Here is a 21,542-nt window from a genome sequence, read left to right as displayed (position 1 = left end):
CAGAGCAGGAGGAGCAATTAGCTGATTGGACAAGATCCTCCAAAGGAAAAACTTGTCTGGGTCAGTGAGATGGCTAGAATTCCACTGTTCTGATATAACCTGCTCGTCGCCACATTAGGTATTAGTAGTTAGAACTACTTGAATTACCCGAGAGTGCCAAGATCCTCTTTGTGTGCTGTACCTTCTCTCTGTTAAGGCAGGGCATCCTGTTCAGAATCAGCGACAAGAACAATGAGAGGAAGATCACCTAGACAGGAAAACCACAGGGGAAACGAATGAGCAGGCATTATAGGGTCCAAGAAGGTGCCATCGTAGTGTAAAGGTGAAGGTGAGTATTATCAATAAATTTCAATTAAACTATTTGGACACATCTATAGAAAACTGAGAATTAAATTATTCCATATTATTTTTGCATAATCATGGGACCTGAAGTGTCCCAAGTGTCCGAATAAAGCTAATATGTCTATTTCTGCCTGTAGTCCTTCACCTGACTGGCTAGGAAAGCTTAGACCACTGATTTGTGATAATCTGCACAAGCCGTTCAGACACACCTGTCTTCAGAAGGCCTGTGATGAGCTGGACTGGAGAAGCCACAGTTTTAAAAGCTCCAAAGAGCCCGGCCGGGTGTGGCTCAGTGGTTGAGTGTTGACCTAGGATCCAGGTGATCGGGGTTCGATTCCTGGTCAGGGCACATGCCCAGGTTGCGGGCTCAATCTCCAGTCGGGGGCATGCAGGAGGTGGCTGATCAATGACTATCTCATCATTGATGTTTCTATCTCTCTCTCTCCCTCTCCTTTCCTCTCTCTGAAATCAATAAAGATATATTTAAAAAAATAGAAGTTCCAAGGATTAAGTCCCAGTTTTGCTAAAGAAGTCGCAGGATCTTAGAATTGCGCACAGCCTTAAGTTCCCATGGAGGGGGAGTGCTCCAGCCTCAGGAAAATGAAGACCAAGGTCAAAACACTGCGCGCGCGCGCGCACGCACACACACACACACACACACACACCCCCACCCACCACCACCACCACCACCACTACCACCACCACCACCACCACCACTACCACCACCACCACCACCAGTCGCTGGGAAGGCTCTGGGCAGGTGATTCCCTCCATCTCCCTGGGCTGGCCTGCCTGCAGGTGAGTTGTTCCCAGGGGCAGGCAAGGTGAGCCAGGCTGAGGTCCAGAGGAGGGTTGGAGGTCCTTTCTGCTTCTATTCTGGAGTTGAATGGGTTTGAGGCACCAATTCTGGGTGTGTCTGCTCTGCAGGCTTAAAGTTGCCCCCGAGTGGACTAGACTGGGGGAAGTAGTAGAAAGTACATCAACCATGGGTCCCACCCAATTCCCTACTAAAGAGCTACTGGCAAGCAGTCTGCACTTTATGCAGTCACTCAGTTAACATACCATCGCCACTGAAGTTTGAACTGTATTGCTGGGAACTGTTATTTAACTAAACCGTGGTAACTGAAATTCACGCATATTGAAACAGCGCACAGCCAGGACTGCCTGTATTCTAGCTATCACCTAAAAACCAGGCCATTCTTACACCATCATCACACCTCAGGAAATTATCAATAATTTCCTAGTATAATAGCTTAGCCATATTAAAAATGTCTCATTTACTCAAAAGATCTAGAATAGTTCTCTCATTAATACTTTTCATGATATTGACTTTTCAAAGAAACTAGATTTGTCATCCAGAACGATGCTACTCAAAGTGTGAGCCATGGACCAGCAGCCTCAGCATCGCCTGGGAACCCATCAGGAATGCAGGGTCTTGGGTCCCATCCCAGAACTGCTACCCTCCATTTCAGTGCGTGTCTTTTTAAAGGAATTATGCCTGAAACTAGCTAAAGTCTTTCCATAGGTAAATTCAGTATTGGTTGGCAACAGTGAAAAAATTTTCAACTGTTTAATTTTTACCACTACTATTGACTGCATGCTAGTTACCCTGGATCCACTGCCTATGTCTCTATTTCTTTATGATTTCAATACGTTTTACATATGGTTTATGCGTTTGTGTTCTTTTGGTTTATTTGGTCTTCCTGGTCATTAATTTGGGTCTCAATAGTGACATCTTCAATTCAACTTCTGAACTTTAGAATTTCTAAATCACATTTCTCATTTCCTGAAAGCCTTGTCTGTGTGTCAGGCATGTATAGTAAGTCCTCACTTAACATCGTCGTTAGGTTCTTGGAAACTAACTTTAAGCAAGGCAGACATAACAAAACCAATTTCACCACAGGCTAATTGACAGAAACGAGTTAAGTTCCTATGGCACAAAACATTTCTGGCCACAAAAACACCACCAAACTTCTAAATAAAGATCCAAAGTACTTCTAAAATTAAACATTGAAATAAATGTGAGCTTTACATACATTCAAGAAAGATTAATTAAAACAAGTAAGATAATTATTTTCCAACCTGCTTAACCCAGTTCAGGGTCAGATGGCCGAGGCCTCACCTGGCAGGTGGGGCCCAGCCAGCCAGAAGGCCCTTCCACCGCAGGGTGCACCCATACCCACACCACACTCAGACCGGGACAGTACAGACACAACAATTCACCTCATGTGCACATCTTTGGGATGTGAGGGAAACTGGAGTTCCTGGAAAAACCCCATACAGACGTGGGGAGATCGTGCAAACTCCTACAGACAACAGCCCAGATATGAATCAATTTTCCCCCTCATCAACGTTATGACAAAAGGACATTGACCGAAACAACGCTGTTGGAGGATCTGCTGTAATTGAATCCCTTTCAGAGTTCCTGTTAGTTTTTGGCCTGTCTCCACTTGCAGTTTTTTAAAAATTAACATCTACCTACTCCTTGAACTCTGCCCGTCTTCTAGGATCAGTGGGTCTCAAACACGGCTGTACATTAGAGTCACCTGGGAAGCTGTAACCCTATTGGGCCTTGAAGCGCAGCTCTAGAAATTACGACTTAATTGGTCTGGAGTGAGGCCTAGGCATCAAGAGTTTTAAAGCTCCCAGGTCTGCTTGGGAAGCTCAGGCCATCTTAATGCGGAGTCAATCCTGCCACCGAGATCCCAAATCCTGGAAACTCTACAGGACAAACAACTTGGTTTCAATGTGAGAAAAATAGCAAGGAGAGAGGGAGAGAGAGAAAGGGAGGGGGAACCTGTAGATTAAGTATTAAAAGGAGACACTTAGGAGACACAGCAACTAACAGCAAGATTTGGATCTTGATTTGAACAAAACAGTAAAATAAACATTTATGAGACAACTGGAAAAATATGACACTGTGTTCTTTAAAAATTGTGGTAAAATACATGTAACAAAAAACTTGCCATCCTAACCTCTTCAAAGTGTGTAGGTTAGTAGTGTTAAGTACATTCATATTGTTGTGCAGATATTAAATTATTGCTAATTTATTTCGGTGTGATAATGGTTTTATATTTATGTTTTAAAAAAAGAGTCCTTATTTTTCAGAAATATAAAGACAAATATTTACAGATAAAATGTGAGGTCTGGTGGTTCCCCCCCCCCAAAATAGAGGAAACAAGACTGGCTGTAAACTGGTAGCTGCTGAAGCTTGGTAATTCAACTTTAGCATTCACTATATTATTCTCTACATACTTTTGTGTGGGTTTGACATTTTCTTTAACTAGACATTTTTAAAAAGTGTTACGTTGCTTTTCCCCTAAAGGAGTTTGCTTTCAATTGATTTTTTTACTCATCTCCCTTAACTCCCCAGTCTTTTCTGCTATACTTCTACTAGTCTATCAGTTCTTGGTAGTTTTTCTGGGACTACTTCACACACATTCCTTACAAATTTCACAATTCCCATTTCTCTTTTTGTGGAGGATGGCCTTCTGTTTTCAGTCAAATTGTCAGGCCTTCAGGTACCCTTAGCTCAATAGCCACGGACCTGTTTCCCAAGCTCCCTCTAACTGCAACTCCTCCTCCCATGTGGAGTGGCTGGTTTCTCGCATACCTTCACTGGCTGGATGATGAAGACATTCTGAAGCACCGATAAAATCATTGAAATGACCCAGCTGGTGGCTTGGTCTTTGCTCAGTTCCAGACTATAAAGTGCTGTAAAAAAGGCTGCAGCCAGGCTAGTGACACCCAGAAGGAGCCAGCAGATATGAGTCAACCACCTGGAGAGACCATTAGCGGTGGACTTCCTTCCTTCTTCTGGGCTCAGAATGGGGAAACTGGTTGCCTCCCTTAAGAAGAGAAGTCAAAGTAATAATCTCATAACCAAAAGCTGAGAGAGAGGTGTGGGAAGGTTGCAGGGGCTAAGGAAAGCCAGGTGCAGTGCATTACCTGGATGGCCCTTGCTGTGCGGGAAGAGTATGTGTTTCCAAGAGTCCCTGGAGTTTCTGCAGTTGGCTGGCTGCATCGAGGAAGTCGCAAGGCTGGTCCACCTGGGTGGGATCCAACGTGCTTAAGTGAGATCGCAGCCTCCGCAGAACTCTGAGCAAGTAGCAGCAGAAATGGTGGTTTTCAGGAGCCACTGGAAATATATTCCAGGTTGACTCTTATTAGTAAGTGGAGGAGTTCAATAACCAGCAATAACCGGTAGAGAAAAGCAATTCATTAATCGATGATGAGGTTAAATAAACATCCCAGTCAATGGAGACTGGACCCAATACCCACAATATTACTGTGTCCTCTGAGCAAGCTGGTAGATTTCTAACAACTTGTGTAATTTTATGCTTTGATCTAGAGGCTTTTAGAACCTGACTGATTGAGCTTTTCCACCAGAACTGCAGTACATGTGACCTCTACTAGGTAAGTGCCCAGGAGGCCCAGACTACACTCGAGAATCCATAGCTTGCAGTCTCACCACTCACAGAAGAAAAAGAATGACAAGTTTCAATAGTCTAACAAAGAAGATGACATATGGGCATCTCACACAGAGAACACTTTTGTGGGTTTTCTCTTAATCCTTTACTTTGTATCACCGGATATGTTGTCTCAAAAGCCATCAGAGGGATCAAAGTATCAGCTGTCTATTAAAAGCTTAAGGAAATTAAAATATGCAGAAGGTTGCACTGTGCTTGTTGGTGATGCTGACAGGTAAGGATGAATAAGAAAAATACGTGCAAGGGAGCTGGAGGCAGGAGAAAGATTAGTTACGAAAACCTGCTGAACGTACCATTTGCCCAGCAGGGTCCTGCCTGTTGATGAGAGCCTGGATCCCCTAAGTGTGAACGAATGAGGCTAGATAAAAGCGTCACCAGCTGGTTCACGTTGTAGGAACTCCACGAAGATTGTTCATGCTCTGAGAGGAGGCACGTTTTTCTCCTGAGCAGAAACCCCACAGTTTCCTTCAGTTCCTGAATGTAGAACCAAGGTAAGAAAAGTCAGTCCACTTTACATTAACCTGGGAATGGTAGTAAGAATAGGTGGCAATACAGCCGTCTTTACTCAGAGAAGCATATTCTTAGTGTAAAGAACCTCAATTTTTCATTTAGAACCTCAACCTTCATTTCTTTTTAAAAAGAAGTCACTTCCCAGTAGCTTCAAAACTAGTTTCATGAGAGAATATAGAATGAAAGAAGAAGGGATGGTTTGATCAAACATCAGAAGCTAAACCAACTCCAGAGCGGCACACTCTGCACTCACATCGAATCCTCAGCATATCTTATAATCAGGAGAAAGACTGGAGGCAAGGCGATCACAACTCAGGGGGCAGGAATTAGGGAAACACTAGGAAGGTAGTAAGACCCGAGAGCCCTCTAGGTGATCCTTTTCACTTTTTTTCTACCACACGGGGAACGGAAGCAGAGAGTTTACCTGTAAAATTTCACACCAGGCTTACCTCAACTACCTCTGAGGCAGAGAGAGGCTCGGAAGAAGCGTCTGAGAGGCAGGGGGCCTGGCGGGGTGGAAGGAGGGGCGGAGGCTCGGGGGGCTGAGTCAGCGGGAAGAGCCGCCCAACAGCGAGGCTGACCGGGAGGAGGATGGCGGCAGTCTGGATGCTGATGAGCAGTTCGGACCAGGTCACAGCAAATGGGCCCACTGAGAGAAAAGCCTTGATCAACCTTCCTGCTCACACTGACACCATCTGACAGTCATTCCTCTCCCGGGTTTAAGTACTTACTTAGCAATTTAACTATGATTATCTAAGGATAGAAAATATCGTGGCAGCCCCGACGGAGTGGCTTAGTGGTCGAGGGTCAACCTAGGATCCAGGAGGTCACAATTCCATTCCGGGTCAGGGCACGTGCCCGGGTTGTGGGCTCAATCTCCAGCAGGGGCATGCAGGAGGCAGTCGATCAATGACTCTCTCTCATCATTGATGTTTCTCTCTCTCTCTCCCTCTCCCTTCCTCTCTATGAAATCAATAAAAACATATATATATATATATATATATATATATATATATATTTTTTTTTTTTTTTTTTAAACTGCTGTAAAGAAAGATCATGGCAGTGGAGATCCTGATGGGTTCCTACAGCTGCTTCATTTACTAATGACTGAGAACAGTGAGAAAGTCTGTTATTCTAAAGTTAGGGCAGCAAAAGAAAAACAAAGGCACATGGTGATTCCGCTGATTCTGCTTCTAACCTGAGAGGAAGGAGAGTGGGGCAGAGTAAAAGGATTACATGCCATGAGCAAACCCAACAGGGCTCATCCAGACCTTGCTCGTCTCTCTGGGTGGTGGGGCTGTTTATCTTCCAGAACATCAGGTTGATGACCATGTTGCAGAGCAGAAGGGTCATGCAGCTCGAGAGCCGCTGGGCTCTCGTAAACTGGTTCCAGGGATGGCGAGTAGCAATTGAGAGCCACAGATAATCCTGGGTGAACTTTTCCACAACCATGGAGGAGAACAGGTGTCTAAAAAAGATAAATGAGAACAGGAGAGACATGAGGTTTGGTTCTGAAAGTGCCCTGGACCAAGATGTGGTTTCCCTGGCAACCAGCTACATAGCAACAACTCCGCCACTACCCCACACCTCTGTGAAGATGCTTTCACGTGAGTGATACTATGATTCTTTTGTTGTTTTAGGATAAAAAGTGCTTGAGGATAAAGTTAATTTACGTTATGTGAGATTTTAAAAACTGTTGTTTTAGCTTTTTAAGAGTTGTTTTTTGTTTTTGCTTCATCTAAAAATTCATTTTTTATTTTATTCTTCAAAATATATTTATTTCTTTTAAGGGTTTTGACAAATGTTTTCACTTCTCAGAAGTCTGCATTAGGCTTCCACTCAAGATAGTTTGGTAAATTCATATTTTGCACAGCTCCTTCATTTACTAATGACTGAGAACAGTGAGAAAGTCTGTTATTCTAAAGTTAGGGCAGCAAAAGAAAAACAAAGGCACATGGTGATTCCGCTGAGTAGCACATTCTCTACTGCAAATGTGGAGCAACTATAAATAAGATATAAAAAGGAAGAACCAAAATATTGGCTGGGCTTAAAAACAAAATAAATATCTCAGAGGAAGAGAAATGGAATGAGAAAACAAGGGGGGAAGAAGCCGCAGGATTACTGGGCTCCAGGTCTAGAAGAAGGCAGGACATGGGTGGGAGGTTGACTCTTGTAGGGTAACTGGAATTAAAAGCGTTTCAAAGACTGGGAAAAGGGAGAGTAATGCCATCTTCACTGCTTGAAGCCAGGGCTGAGGCTGGAATTTATGAAAGGATACTACAGAACAAAAAACTGCCATAGAGCTACACATTTATAGGCAGAGAGGTGGGCGAAAGACAACCCCAAGACTAGGAATTGAGCAGAGAGACCCAGGGGTTCATGACAAGATCTGCAATAGCCCTAGCTACACTGACTTCATTGAGGAACAGGAGCTCCAAAATGCTGTAGTGTAATAAGGCCTAGTTCTAGAAATGTGAAGGGTTGGGTGGAAACAGCAGCAAAACTACTCATCAGAGATGAGTGTGGAGGCAGGAGAAAGAATCAGCAAACTTTAAGATAGGTCAATCTAAATTATACAGTCTGAAAAACAGAAAGAATAAAGAATGAAGAAAAATGAATAGAGCTTCAGAGATCTGTAAAACACCATCATTTTCCAACAATACCCAAAGGAAAAGAGCTCTTTCTTTGAGACTGGTAAGAAGACCCGGTCACGCTCACAGTCTCCAAGGTCCACCGCCAGCCAACAATTGCATAGGAAATGCCATTTCCTGTTACTTGCCACATCACTGACAATGACCTGGCTTACATACCTATAGTAAAATGAAGATAATCATGTTAGCGAGGTGGGCACAATTTGGTTGTAATAAACAGCAATCTTATGGAAACAACCTAAATGTCCATTGATGGATAAATGGATTAACATGTGGTGTGTACACACACATACACACACACACACACACACACACAGAAGCATAAAAAAGAATGAAACTGCCATTTGTAACATGGATGGACCTTGAAGGCATTATTATGCTAAGTGAAATAAGTCAGACAGAAAGACAAAGACCATATGATTTCACTTATATGTGGAATCTTAAAAAAACACACAAAAAACAACTTCCCCAAAAAACAAGTTCAGAGATACAGGGAACAGATTTGTGGTTGCCAGAGATAGGGGGTTGGGGGGGAATGGGTAAAGGGGGTCAAAAGGTACAAACTTTTAGTTATAAAACAAGTCAGTCATGGGGACATACTGTACAGCATGGCGACTATAGTTAATAATACTGTATTGCATATTTAAAAGTTGCTAAGAGGGTAGATCTTAAAATTTCTCAGCACAAGAAAATAAAATCTGTAACTATGCATGGTGGCAGATGTTAACCAGACTTATTGTGGTGATCATTTTGCAAAACATACAAGTCTTGAATTGTTATGTTGTACACCTGAAACTAATATGTTGTATGTCAATTATACTTAAAAAAACACACACAATTAAAAAAAAGTAATCTTGCACTGTCAGTGGATTCTGTTTCATTGCAAGGCAAGAGCTAAAGAAAGAAACAAGAGCTGATCTCATTTTCCCTTCCCAGTGTCTAAGGGAGTTCATGTACCGAACACCAGAATGCAGATTCCGTAACCTATGAATAGTCCCATGTGTATGTACTCTTCAAGCTTCCTGGTTCCACATGTGACGGTGCCCTGCCGCCTCTAAAAGCATCGCATCTGCCTCTATCTTATAAAATAAGAGGCTCACCCCTGGCCCCAGGTGACCACTGACCTGCATTCTGTCTCTGTTGAGTAGTTAGCCTTTTTTAGGAATTTCGTGTATGTGGATTCACACAGCATGTATTCTTTTGTGCCTGGCTTCTTTCCCTTAGCATATTTTTGGGAATGCATCCATGTTGTGTGTATCAGCAGACTGTTCTTTTTGTCAGTTAGTAGTTCTCCATCGAACGAATATGCTAACATTTGTTTATTTATTCACCTAATAGACATTTGTGTTGTTTCCGGTTTTTGACTAACAATAAAACTGCCATGCACATATGTGTATAAGCCTTGAATGGACTTTTTTTTCCACTTATTGTGGGTAAATGCATAGGAGCAGAATGTCTGGGTCATATGGTAGATGTATGTTTACCTGAACAAGAAACTGACAAATTGGTCTTCGGTGTGGCTGCACCACTTTATACTCCTGCCAGTGTTTGTGAGCGATCCCCACCCTCACCCAAACTTGGTTTTGTCAGACTTTTAAATCTTAGTCATGCTGGTGGGTGGTTTTAATTTGCATCTCACTGGTTTCAATTTGCATTTCCTGATGACTAATGCAGTTGAGCATCTTCTCAAGTCCTTGTTATATATTACTCACCTTTATAAACAAAACTGGGATGATGGTGTACAAACTGTTTTGGACACACCTGATCAGAATGGAAGCAGCAAGCAAATTATTAGGCTTTACTGGCTTAGTGGCTGGTGTATGTAGCCTAGTAGGGCAAGACTTAATTTAGGCAGCAGCATACTCTTTCCAGAGTGGACAGGATTCAGCAACTGATGCCTCTGAGTACCTGAGCCTTGGATCTTTGACTTCACTCCCTTTTTTCCTAACCCCAACCAACCAATAATCTCTACCCTTAATTAATTTCATCATCTGCTTTCTCCACCTGCCTCTCCTAATTCCCAAGGTGCTGCTGAGGAGAGATGCAGAACCAGCTGGACCCAGCACCTGTCAGAATCATATGCTCATCACTGAATGTTCCTCTCTCTGACTCCCTAGGCACATTCCATACCATGATTCCACTTTTCATCTCTCCTTAAGCTCTTAATTTTGACCCAATGCCCAGTATTCAGGACATAGTTGTTTACTGAATTTACTCTTTACATATATTTTTCATATTTAGAGATACTTTTAATTCATGGTACTTTGGGGCAATATTTCCTTGTAATTATTTGTTGTTCACAGTATGACATTTAATGAAAGTAAAAGAAAAAACATCTATCATTCTTCCATCCACAAAAAAAATCCTATTGTTAATTTTCCACATTGATCTCCAGGGTCTCTTCTTTATAGACGGCTTAAATTTAAATCTAACTTGTTACTATTTGGTTCAAGGCATTGCTGTTGTTTACTGTGATGACATGCTGGACTTGCCCCAGAATGCTGAACCAGCCCCAGAATGCTGAACCCACAGAGAAGAAACCACAAGCCAGCATGATACAGGTGCTTACCAGGCTGGGCTGACACCTGAATTGTCATGCCAGAGCCGGAGGCTGTGCAGTTCCCCCAGAGAGGACCGAGTACCGAGGAGGAAGACATCCAGTCCCCCTTGTTCAAACACTGCCTTCTGGGAGTCACAAAGGTGATGGGGCTCACTCCGTCCTGCTGAACCATAAAGGGTGATAACCACCTAAAACAAGGAAAGACAAAATACAGAAGTTCTAACATGATTATTTGGTTCTTTGGGTATATCACCAAGGAGAACCATGAAGACAGAGAAACTGGACTGAGATGAAGTCTTTGGGATCTTAGACAAGTACAGAGGATTCTTCAGATTTACAGTTTAGAACTAGGAAATATCTCTCTGTGATGCTTTGTAAATGCTACAGGACACCGGATATCACCAGGTCAGAGTGTATCTCACACAGTAGAGGACACAGAGCAATGAATGAAGAACATTTTTTTCATTAACCTTAGCTGTTGTAGAGGCCCTTCTTCGATATCCAGTGGAGACCTGAATGAGGTAGTGAAATTGAGAGCTGGGGTCATTATCAGCCAGGACAGTGACCTTCACCTGCAGGAAGAGCAGAACCAAGAACACTGGCTGACCTTTACTTAGTCCAGTGGAGCAGCTTCCTCCAGCTGAGAAACAGGAGGATGCATTGCTGCAGATTTGGCCACTGTATGGAAAGCAAAGGTGAGGTGTAAGCAGACAATAAACAAATAGACCTAAGTTAAGTGATAAGGGGGGGGGGGGTGAGGGCTGAAAGTCCAGGGGTTATGCCTCTAAAATGAAATAGTCATAGAATCAATCAGGTCTTGGGCCTCTAAATCTTTCCATTTCCCTCCCACCCAGGTAGATAACACATAAAACAATCAGTTAAACTTGAATTTCAGACAAACACTGAATAATCTGGGGCATACTTATACTAAAAATGCACTCACTATTTGAAATTCAAATTTAATTGGGTGTCCTGTATTTTTATTTACTAAAACTGGCAATCTTATACCCAAGGCAACAAAGAAATGAACATGTTGTGCATTCTACAATTTCCAAGTGTGAGAAAACACAAGGGTAAGAAAGAAATAGAACAGAAAGTAAGAACACGCAATCATTAAGTATATTTTGTTTCAAAAAAAGATTTCTTTCAGGTTTTTTATATATTGCTATTACATTAAATTATAATTTGACTTACACATAACTTTTCATGTCCAATGTATAAAGTGAAATAAATGTGCATTTGGTTATAGTTAAATTCTCTAGGTGTTTTTGTATGAATCATATAAGAATTCAACCTTGGCTAAAAGACAAAAAAAAAAAAAAGCGATAAAGAGTTAAGTTCCTAAACCTTGAAAGAGTAGATATAAAGAGAAATTTAAGAAAAGTAGCACTTGAATTTCTACACTACCTAGAATCACACAACCTGCTCCTTTTGATGAAAGTATTTTTTTTCCATCTTGTTCAACATACTCAAAACACTGTGGCAAAACTTTTGGGATCAAAGTCTCATCACCTTCTGCATATCTGCTTGATCCTTTCTCCAAGCCCACACAAACAGGAGGATATAGAATCCCAAAAGGCTGGCCAGCAATGACACCCCAACAGGGTTGCTGGTCACACGAAGAAATAGCTTGATCGTGTCTTCAACATTCACTGTCCGGGGCACGATGAAGAAGTCGCTGCCAAAGTAGGTCAGATGGTTACAGAGACACTGTGTCCTTACAACTGTGCTCTGTGGCCCAACCTGCAATTAGAATCAAGACATGGATGCTAACTGAAGGAAGGGACAGACACAAAATATAAACACAGGCAATTCAGAAAGGGAAAGGAATGTCTGGGGCACTTATTCACTGTGTAAACTGGTATAACCAATGTGCACAGTGGTTTGGCAATATCTAATAGAGCTGAAGAAGCACAAACCCTTTGACTCCAGGGATTCCAGTTCTGATTGTATGGTGGAGGGGAACTTCACACATGTGCACAAGGAGACAAGAAAAAAATGCTTCTGTCAGCACTGCTCACAAGTATTAAAAAATCGGAGACACCTGTATATCTACTAACAGCAGAACATACAAACATAAATATATGAGTAGAGGCAAACTGGTGGAATACTATACAGCAGTTAAAATGAATATAAAGCCTTTGGTGCACAGGATGATGCTCCAACTAACTGAGCCACCCGGCCAGGGCTCCCTTCTATGATTTTGAAGGGAAATGAGATAACAGGTGCACCGTGTTTAATGCCAGCTAAGGTAGACAAGAGACAGGGAAGTGGCACAGCTTCCTACCTGACATCCGTCGCTCTTCCACGTGTTGTTGTGGCTGTCCCAAAAATAGCACTGAGTGACGGCAGTTACGATGGAGAACAGGGTGGGCACCTGCTGAGCACCCTCCTTGCTTTTATTCAACACAGAAGTTATGTAGTAGATGCCGATCCCATACTGCAAACTCTCTGGAGTCAGCACCCATGTATATTCCTCATCTGAGAACAAAGCAGAGTGCTTAACTGCATGGCACATGGGAGGAAAATACCACTACACCTTTTCATCTGAAGGGCCTATTGTTATTTTATTTTACAAAGTAATAAGCCTAGAGTCACAAATGATTTTTAAAAAAATGACCAGTGATATAATCCAGGACTCTGGATAACTTCTGTTGCAGTAAAAAATCATATTCTTTTGATAAATGGAAATTTAAGTCTAAGGAATTAGAATGTATTAAGTTTCAGAAAAATGAAATCATCACACACCAAAATTAGTAGGTAGAAGACCTAGGTGACAAAAGAAACCCAAGGACGAAGCAAGGATAGGGACAGAGTGGTTCCAGGAAGGAGCCTGGACTGCATGCCAAAGGCCTGATTTCAGGCCTGGCTCTGTCACCAGGTGGCTGTCAAGGGCAAGTCACCCAATCTCTCTAGTATTCTTATCTTTCAAACAAGGAGTCTAAACTAAAGGATCTCTAAGACTTCTTCCAGCCCCAAATGGTATGCTGTTATTGCCAAAATCAGCAAGAAGAACAAAGTGTATGTTCTGACTTGGGAAACAGCCTGGTGGTAATGCAGACAGAACTTTGTAGCTGGCAGCCCAGCTATACTGCTTCGGGTGCTCTGTCTAAATTCTAAAGGGTAGAGTCACTTAAAAAGTGATCATTTCTGTGTTTGCAAGGCCTATGCCAGAGCCAGAAGAAGCTCATTCAATATGGGTCAATGGTCATAAAGAGAGACTATCACATGCTTTATCCATTCTGGGTATTTTTCTCAACAGTTTTTAAGGCAAAAGGGTAGCTCTTTATTAAGACTTTTCGGTACTACATTTAAAGTTTTTTGGTCAAGTATATTCCAGGCACTATCTATATATCTCAGAAATTTTTAACCATGTATATATCTCTCAGAAATTCTTAACTTTTCTAAACTGCAATATAGCCATTCTGATCTTATACCAAGACTTACTGAGATATCTCCAGGCATTATCTAAGATTGGAAATAAAATTGAAATATAAGTGACATATTGCATATACATATTCATCTATAATATATAAAGTTTGAAATATATATGACTCATTGTGCTGCAACTTCTGCAAGAGTCTCAACATTTTATGAAAATTTTCAACCATATAGAAAGTTGAGCGAATTTTATAGGAACATCCACAGAATCACTAACTAGATTCTATAATTAACATTTTACTAAATTTTCTTTGTCACATATATATCCTTCTATCCATCCCACAATCCATCTTTTTAAAAATGCATCTCGTGGTGACATATATTTACACATGTGATAAAATTACATAGAACTAAACACACACACACACACACACACACACACGAGTGCTTGTAAAATAGTGAAATCTGAAAAAGATCAATGCATTAGTATCAATGTAATTTCCTGGTTGTGATTTTGCACCATATTTAAGCAAGATGTTATCGTTAGGAGAAACTGGGTGACAAGTATATGAGATCTGTTTTATTTCTTACAATTGCATATGAATATACAATTATCTCAAAATAAGAAGTTAACTTAAAAAGGAAAGGAAAAACTGCATTGCAAAGTAGTAAACTGCTGACATCTGAGGGGGGTCTTACCTTTCTGCTGCACCTGGGTCTTTGGAAGGGTGATGTTCAGGTGGAAGTAAGTGTGGTTGGGCTGATACTGGAACCCCAGGTAGAGTGTCACTGAAATGGGACTTTCAGGCTCTATGAACAGGATCAGGGATTTCTCCAGGGATGTGATGTTCACGGTGATGGTAAAATGGTCTGCGCTCACATTGATGCTTGTGGGGTGGGTTTCTATGCTTGCATTTCTCCAGAGCATGATCTAGGATAAAAGATAGTTCATCACTCTTCAAGTTTAAGATGGCCCACCCATTGATGCCTTTTGGTCTCCTCTATAGTGATAATGGAATGAAACTTCCTAGGTCTTCCTCTTTGAATTTTAGTAGGTAACAAAGTGTCAGGGGTTAAGGAAGAGTATACAGCCTAAGGATAAGTTTGTACAAGTTCCTAAGTAAAGATGTTAATAATAAAACAATGACACTGTCATAAATCTCACATGACTTCCCTCAAGGTGCTGCAGCCTTCTATGCTGTTCTCCAGGAATTCCTATTCCCTTCAGTTTTACTCCCTCATAATCAAGTCATACCTCAATATCTTCCATTAAATCATGTACTTGGAGCAATTTATGATTAGAGCTTAGTAACACACTTCCGACACTTCCAACAATGTTCTTGTCATCAAAATCCTTGAAGGGATTGAAAGCTAGTCCTGTTACCTAGAGACAAGAAAACTCTAGTTTCAGCAATTACCAAAATATTTATACATAACACCCCAATCAGTAATAGGGTAATCAGATACCATAAATTAAATGTTGGGATTTTCCACCTTGCTAATATCTCAAATGAAATATCGCTCATTATAAGATCACATGAGAAAGAATTAGTTAAAGATAAATCATTTACTTGTGACCCTAAGAATTACTTTTTTTACATCTTTATACCTAGAGGATTCGTTTTACCAGGGAGTACTCTGTTCTCCAGGATAAGGCAACAATCCCACTTCTGTTTGTTAGGTAATTGCTGAAAAAATACAATGTACTGATATGACTAGGAAGGCATATTGAATCAGTAATTATTCAGATATTCCCAGCTTTGTATTATGAGTGAACAGTTGAGATCAATTCACATCATAATAGACATTTAGTTAAAAGTCTGTTTAATGCTCCCAATCTCTCTACTGGATCATTTTTAGGGCCTTCAATCCTGCTAGTAAAAGAGAAATTAACAGCACACAATCTTCTCTCATTTGGTCTGGTTAGCTAACATTTCATGGTGCATTCTTGTCACCCAAATGCCTACAGCCACCAAACCTCATTTCATTCTGGTCAGAATCAATTTCATACTCACTTGAACGTTAACTCCTGGGTGTTTATTCAAGAGCTCCTCCAAAGCTGAAGCTGACGGGAAGGCTAACCTCACAGGTGCTGGGTATCCAAGAGTGTAAGAGCTCAGAGGCAGAGTCGCTATGTTTTGGCTAATGAAAAAGAAGTTAAATGGAAATCAATCTATGTGTGTTCTTTAAAGGTCAAAAACCCAAAACGCAACTCTCTCCATTCCTTCCTCCTGTGTTACCTGCTCAACATCAGGGTGGCAATGGAAGAGGTCAAAGTCACCGAAGACTCAGAAAACTGATGCTGGTGCAGAAATGTTTCCTGGATCTCCCCAAGGGCCAGCAAGGACATTTTCAGAATATTTTCTACCTACATTTAGATGGAAATATCCTGTGACTTGGGTAACCAGTGTATTGTGTTAGTGAAATAACGATTTTGAGGGGGTTGGAAGGGCAACAGGGATCTTGACAATGATGTAATGAAAAGTGACACTCATTGGAGAGAACCCATAGAAAGTACTTGTAGTCTGGCTAAAGACTCAACACCCTTCATATCACTAAGAGGGCCAACCAAGGAAATATGTATTTCTTTGCCCTAGATCTACTTATGATAGGTTTTTATATTTTAAAAAAGCTTGTTGTAATGAAATTCATGCATACAACTCACCCATTTAGAGTACACAATTCATTGTTTTTTGGTATATTCATGGGGTTGTGCAACTAGCACCAGGATCTAATTTTAGAATATTTTTATCTCTCCTAAAATAAATGCAGAACCCAGTAGCAGGCACTGTCCAACCTCCTGTCCCCATCTCCTCTATCCCTAGGGAACCACTCATCTACACTCTGTCTACAGATTTGCCTCTTCTGAACATTTCATATAAATGGAATCATAATATATGGTCTTTTGTGATTGGCTTCTTCACTTAGCATAGTATTTTCAAGGTTCATCATGTTGTAGTATGTATCGGTACTTCATTCTTTTTTGTTGCCGAATAATATTCCATCTATGGACATACCACATTTTATTTATCCATTTATCAGATCATGGACATCTGGGTTGTTTCCACTCTTTGGCTCTTTGGCTAATTGAATAATACTGCTATGAACATGATTGTACAAGTTTCAGTGTGGATATATGTGGGTCCATTCCAAGGAGTGGAATTGCTAGGTCACATGCTAATTCTATTTTTAATATTTTGAGGAACCGTCAAACTGCTTTGCAAAGTAGCTGTATCATCTTACAATCTAACACTGTATGGGGGTTCCAGTTTCTCTGCCTCTTTGCCAACACTTGTTATTATTAGGTGTGAAGTGGTATCTCATTATGGTTTCAACTGCATTTCCCTAATGGTTAATAATGTTGAACATCTTCTCATGTGCACAGCAAATGTAATTTACCGAGTGTTCTGTGTGCCAAGCACTTCACTAAGTTCTTTCACCAGCATTAGGTAGACTTGGTTCACTGGTGGGGTAGAGAGAAGGATCAGGAGCAGCCTTCACAGAGCAGTCTTTTCAGTGGTGCACACCTAGCTGGGTTCTATTTAGAGTCTTGGAACAGGCTGTGTGATACCTGGATCTGCCAAGATTAAAAAGTTTCTAAGGAGACTTGGCCACCAGTATATACTACACCTACCTGCTCAATGTCATGGCTGGATTGTGGCCCACTTGCTTTATCAGCTTTTACTACATTGTCGAGGGGGTGAAAGACGCAGACAGCCACAGGAATTGTGAAGCCCAGAGTGCTGTTGTTCTGAAATGGGCTTCTCAGTAATTGGTCACTCAGGTAAATAAGGGAGCCAACAGCATCAACCTGGGAATTTCAAACAGCGAACATACATTCCTGAGCTGTTCACGACTGCTTTAAATTTACTTGTGTTCTTCTGATAAGGAGTTCAATGTTCTTCACGCATTTCAAACACAGTTTTATATGAAGGAATATTACAATGTGGCAGGAAGGAAAATACACTATTACATATCACCTATGGGAAGGACTCATATTTCAGGTTACTATAAGCAAGGGGCATAACCTTTTTGAGTGGTAAGTGGAGCAAATATCTAATTAACAAAACTGAGCTTAGAAAAGGAATGCCAAAGAACAATGCTGATTGAAATACTGGGTAGGCTATCCCTTTGTATCTAGGGCCTCAAAAGCATTCAAGGTCCTAGAATGTTCTAAATGAAACAGAAAATACCAATTCCCCTTCCTGTAGCATATTCTCATGTAAAACAAGTCAAATGAACCAACTGACAGATATTTACTAAATATTCACCATAAGTACTACAATTTTTGTTTTGAAATGTTATTTATTTGCAAAGTTACATTTACTAAAACCTGCAAAATAAAAGATATAAAAAATAAAATAACAAAAATAAGTATAAAAATAAGAAATAAACAAAGTTAAGCCCTGGCCAGGTGGCTCAGTTGGCTGGAGCATCATCCCATACACCAAAAGGTGACAGGTTCAATTCCCGGTCAGGGCACATACCCAGGATGCAGATTCGATCCCTGGTTGAAGCTCGTACAGGAGGCAACCGATTGATGTTTCTCACATTGATGTTTCTTTCTCTCTCCCTAAAATCTATAAAAAACATATCCTTGGGTAAGGATGAGAAGAAAGAAAGAAAGAGAGAGAGAGAGAGAGAGAGAGAAAAAATAAGACATGGGCACAAAATATTTGCAACATATATAACAAAAGGTTAATATCAATAATAAATAAAGCTCTCTTACAAACAAATAAAGAGCCAGGGAACAGTGGGCTGTAGGATAAATGGGCTCGGGAAATAAGTTACAGAGGCAAAAGAAGGGCCCTTGGAGTTTAGGAGAGAGGGGCAAGGAAAATGCACCTGGTGGGGAGGGTGTGGGGAAAGGCTACGGTGTGCTACACAGAGAGAGTTGCCTTAATATATAGTTTTTAAAATTTATTGATTTTAGAGGCAGAGAGAGAGAGATTCATTCCACTTATTCACGCACTTATTGGTTGCTTCTTGTATTCTCACTGACAGAGGATCAAACCTGAAACCTTGGTGTATCAGGGTGACACTCTAACCAACTGAGCTACCTGGCTAGGGCCCAATCTTTAGATTAGCAAGTACAAATATACTTCCTAATATTTCAATTGAGTCTCCACAAAATAACTTTATAATGCTAAATTCTGCACAGAACACAATTTCCAGATTATATGTTTTCTATTTTATTTTGCTTTTTCTCTTTTTCTGTTTTTCACTTTCCCTCTCTCACATCTTACTTCCTCCCAATCAACCCCTGCTTACCTGAACTGACTGAGAAAATCCTGGGATAATGTCTGTCAGCTTCTGGAGCACTTCACAAGCTTTCTGCAGTTTGTCATGAGTTTCCAAACCATGAATTGCTTTGCTGAAGTTCCATGCTATCTCATCCGTGACCTATTGGGAATAATTTTGTCAAAATTATTTGTATATAATTATTGTACTTTAGTAGTTTGAGATGTTGTTTTAATGAGAGTTGACCTTTGATGACATTACAAGCTCTATGAATCACTGGCTTTCCATAACACTTATTACTTTCTGAAGCTTTTCTGCAAACAAAATTTATTTTTACCTCTTCTGTACAGTAGAGAAAATGGGTAACAAAGATATACAATGTTGATCCAAGGACAAATGAGTCTGGAAATAAGATTTATAAGAGTAAGTTTGAGTCTAAGGCCATGATCAAAAGTGTGGAAAAATTGAAATTCAAAACAACAAAATTTTTTTGTTCAGAAGTATGTTTATCCCCTCAGGTTTCCCATTGTATTTCCCTCAGCTCAAGAGTTCATGTTCAAGAGGGAAGTCCTTGAAATACCACTGGGCAGGAGGTGGAGGGCAGAAAACCTCTGTGGGAAAACAAACAAAACCAGAACACTGGGCATGGTCCCAAAGCTTAAGAGGCTACTTGTTTTGAACTGGAAGTCCAACCCTTGGACAATCTCTTTACACCAACTACTTTGTCCAATTTCTAGAGAACAACCTACATATAGTTTAATTCAGTCAAGTATTCAATAAGTCCTTATTAAATGCCTACTGTGCATTGCTAGGCTCAGGAGTTGGAGCAGTTAAAGTCAGTTATGATCCTACCCTCATGGACCATGCAATTGAACAGAGTTATTCCTGAATCACAGGGTGTATAAGAGGTTGGATGAGTTATAGAGAGATCTGAGGACCACCCAATTTTGGTTTTATGCTTTGGGACTGAAATGTAAATAAGAAAGAATGAAGATATAAGTAAGACACAGCTGCCACCCGACTGCACATCTGCCATGCAGGTCAGGCCCTACTTGGTGTCATTCTAGCTATTGCCAGGCAGGTCACTGAGGATGTCTTACCTGATATTTTAGAGCAGAATGTGTAACCTGGGCTGAATCATGGCAGATCTCACCATTTACTTAGCCTTTCTTTAATGTCTCTCAATCAAACCTTATAGTTGTTTCTATAGAAATTTTGTACATCTTTGGTAATATTTATTCCTAGGTACTTGCTATTATATCCTGTTTTAAAAAATCAAATTTTCTAACTGATTGCTGCTGATATGTAATAATGCAGTTAACTTTAGTATACTGATTTGGTATTCAGTAACATCTCTAAATTCTCTTAATATTTCTAATAATTTATCTGTAGACTATACTTCAGATTTCTATTTAAGGCAAATACTCTTCGTTTAAACTACCGCAGACAGTTTTTTCCCAAGCAGGACACAATGCTAAGTGAAACAATAGTGAACATCTAGTTTCCATTACCAATGAAAGCAGATCCAGAGAAAACAGGATTCTTGTCTAACAGGGAAATGTTAGATTGCATATAAGCAGGGCTTGTAGTTGTGTTTTTTTTAAAAAAAAAAAAAAAAAGATAAGGAGAAGCAGGACGAATTTCTTCAATAAACACTGTTAAAGTAGTTTTGCCTATTTTTTCAGTTTGTGTGGAAAAGGGAACAAAGGTGAAAGGAGTTGAGAGGGTGAGTTGGAGGCAGTGTCCAGGGGATTTGCTGCCCCTAAAAAAGTGGGGCAGGTGAACAAATGTTCCTCCTCATCTGAAGCACTAAATATAATGGTATTAAATAGTAATAAGGCCTTAAAAACTGAAGTGAGTATAAAACCCACTGTGGAGTATTTTCATGGACTTGTTTGGGTTTTGCTTTTAATCAGAGTATATGCCTGTCTGACCAGGCATTCCCAGGTATAGTTCTGGTTGGGGGTAAAGGGTGAACTAGGCTCCTTTCTAGCATCATTATTCCTGAAAATGTCACCAAAACAGAAGGAAAGAATAAAAGTGCTGTTTCAGTGTCATGGGTGTACCCAGTTGTGACTTCCATGCTTCTGATTTACCTGATCAGATGCGTCCTGAAACGATGTTTGTAGATGAGTGGTGGAGACGTCTGGATGTGAGCCCTCTTTGGGGCTTGAAGTTCTTTCTACCAGAGCTTTTCCAGCACGTGTCACAGACACAGGTCTGGTGAGCTCTGCCATCACAGGGAGAGGCTGGCCGGTAGGTAGAGGAGTGACTAACAGTCCCTGCTTTGTGACTGTGGGTAGGTCTGAAGGAAAAGGGCTGATAGAATGGCACAGGGTCTTGGACTAAAAGATAAAAATATGTAAC

The 21,542-nt window shown here is 40.7% G+C and overlaps 1 protein-coding gene across 1 annotated transcript in view; it reads right to left on the bottom strand.

Annotated features, from left to right (window-relative positions):
- PKD1L3 (polycystin 1 like 3, transient receptor potential channel interacting) overlaps positions 1-21,542 on the bottom strand; it is a gene marked incomplete at its 5' end in the record, with an annotated part of 50,031 nt that overhangs the window by 21,724 nt on the left and 6,765 nt on the right. The window contains 18 exons of the mRNA XM_081118747.1: positions 148-247; positions 3,956-4,190; positions 4,291-4,480; positions 5,126-5,306; positions 5,792-5,991; positions 6,614-6,810; positions 8,006-8,152; positions 10,563-10,741; positions 11,024-11,125; positions 12,066-12,296; positions 12,841-13,034; positions 14,634-14,865; positions 15,190-15,318; positions 15,950-16,076; positions 16,175-16,302; positions 17,569-17,745; positions 19,206-19,337; positions 21,272-21,520. Of these exons, the coding sequence (XP_080974873.1) occupies positions 148-247; positions 3,956-4,190; positions 4,291-4,480; positions 5,126-5,306; positions 5,792-5,991; positions 6,614-6,810; positions 8,006-8,152; positions 10,563-10,741; positions 11,024-11,125; positions 12,066-12,296; positions 12,841-13,034; positions 14,634-14,865; positions 15,190-15,318; positions 15,950-16,076; positions 16,175-16,302; positions 17,569-17,745; positions 19,206-19,337; positions 21,272-21,520 (3,130 nt within the window). The remainder of the gene's footprint in view (positions 1-147; positions 248-3,955; positions 4,191-4,290; positions 4,481-5,125; positions 5,307-5,791; positions 5,992-6,613; positions 6,811-8,005; positions 8,153-10,562; positions 10,742-11,023; positions 11,126-12,065; positions 12,297-12,840; positions 13,035-14,633; positions 14,866-15,189; positions 15,319-15,949; positions 16,077-16,174; positions 16,303-17,568; positions 17,746-19,205; positions 19,338-21,271; positions 21,521-21,542) is intronic.

This window comes from Miniopterus schreibersii, assembly GCF_964146895.1.
Source record: "Miniopterus schreibersii genome assembly, chromosome: 18".
NCBI classification, from domain to species: Eukaryota; Metazoa; Chordata; class Mammalia; order Chiroptera; family Miniopteridae; genus Miniopterus; species Miniopterus schreibersii.
This window is presented reverse-complemented; position numbering and strand designations above follow the sequence as displayed.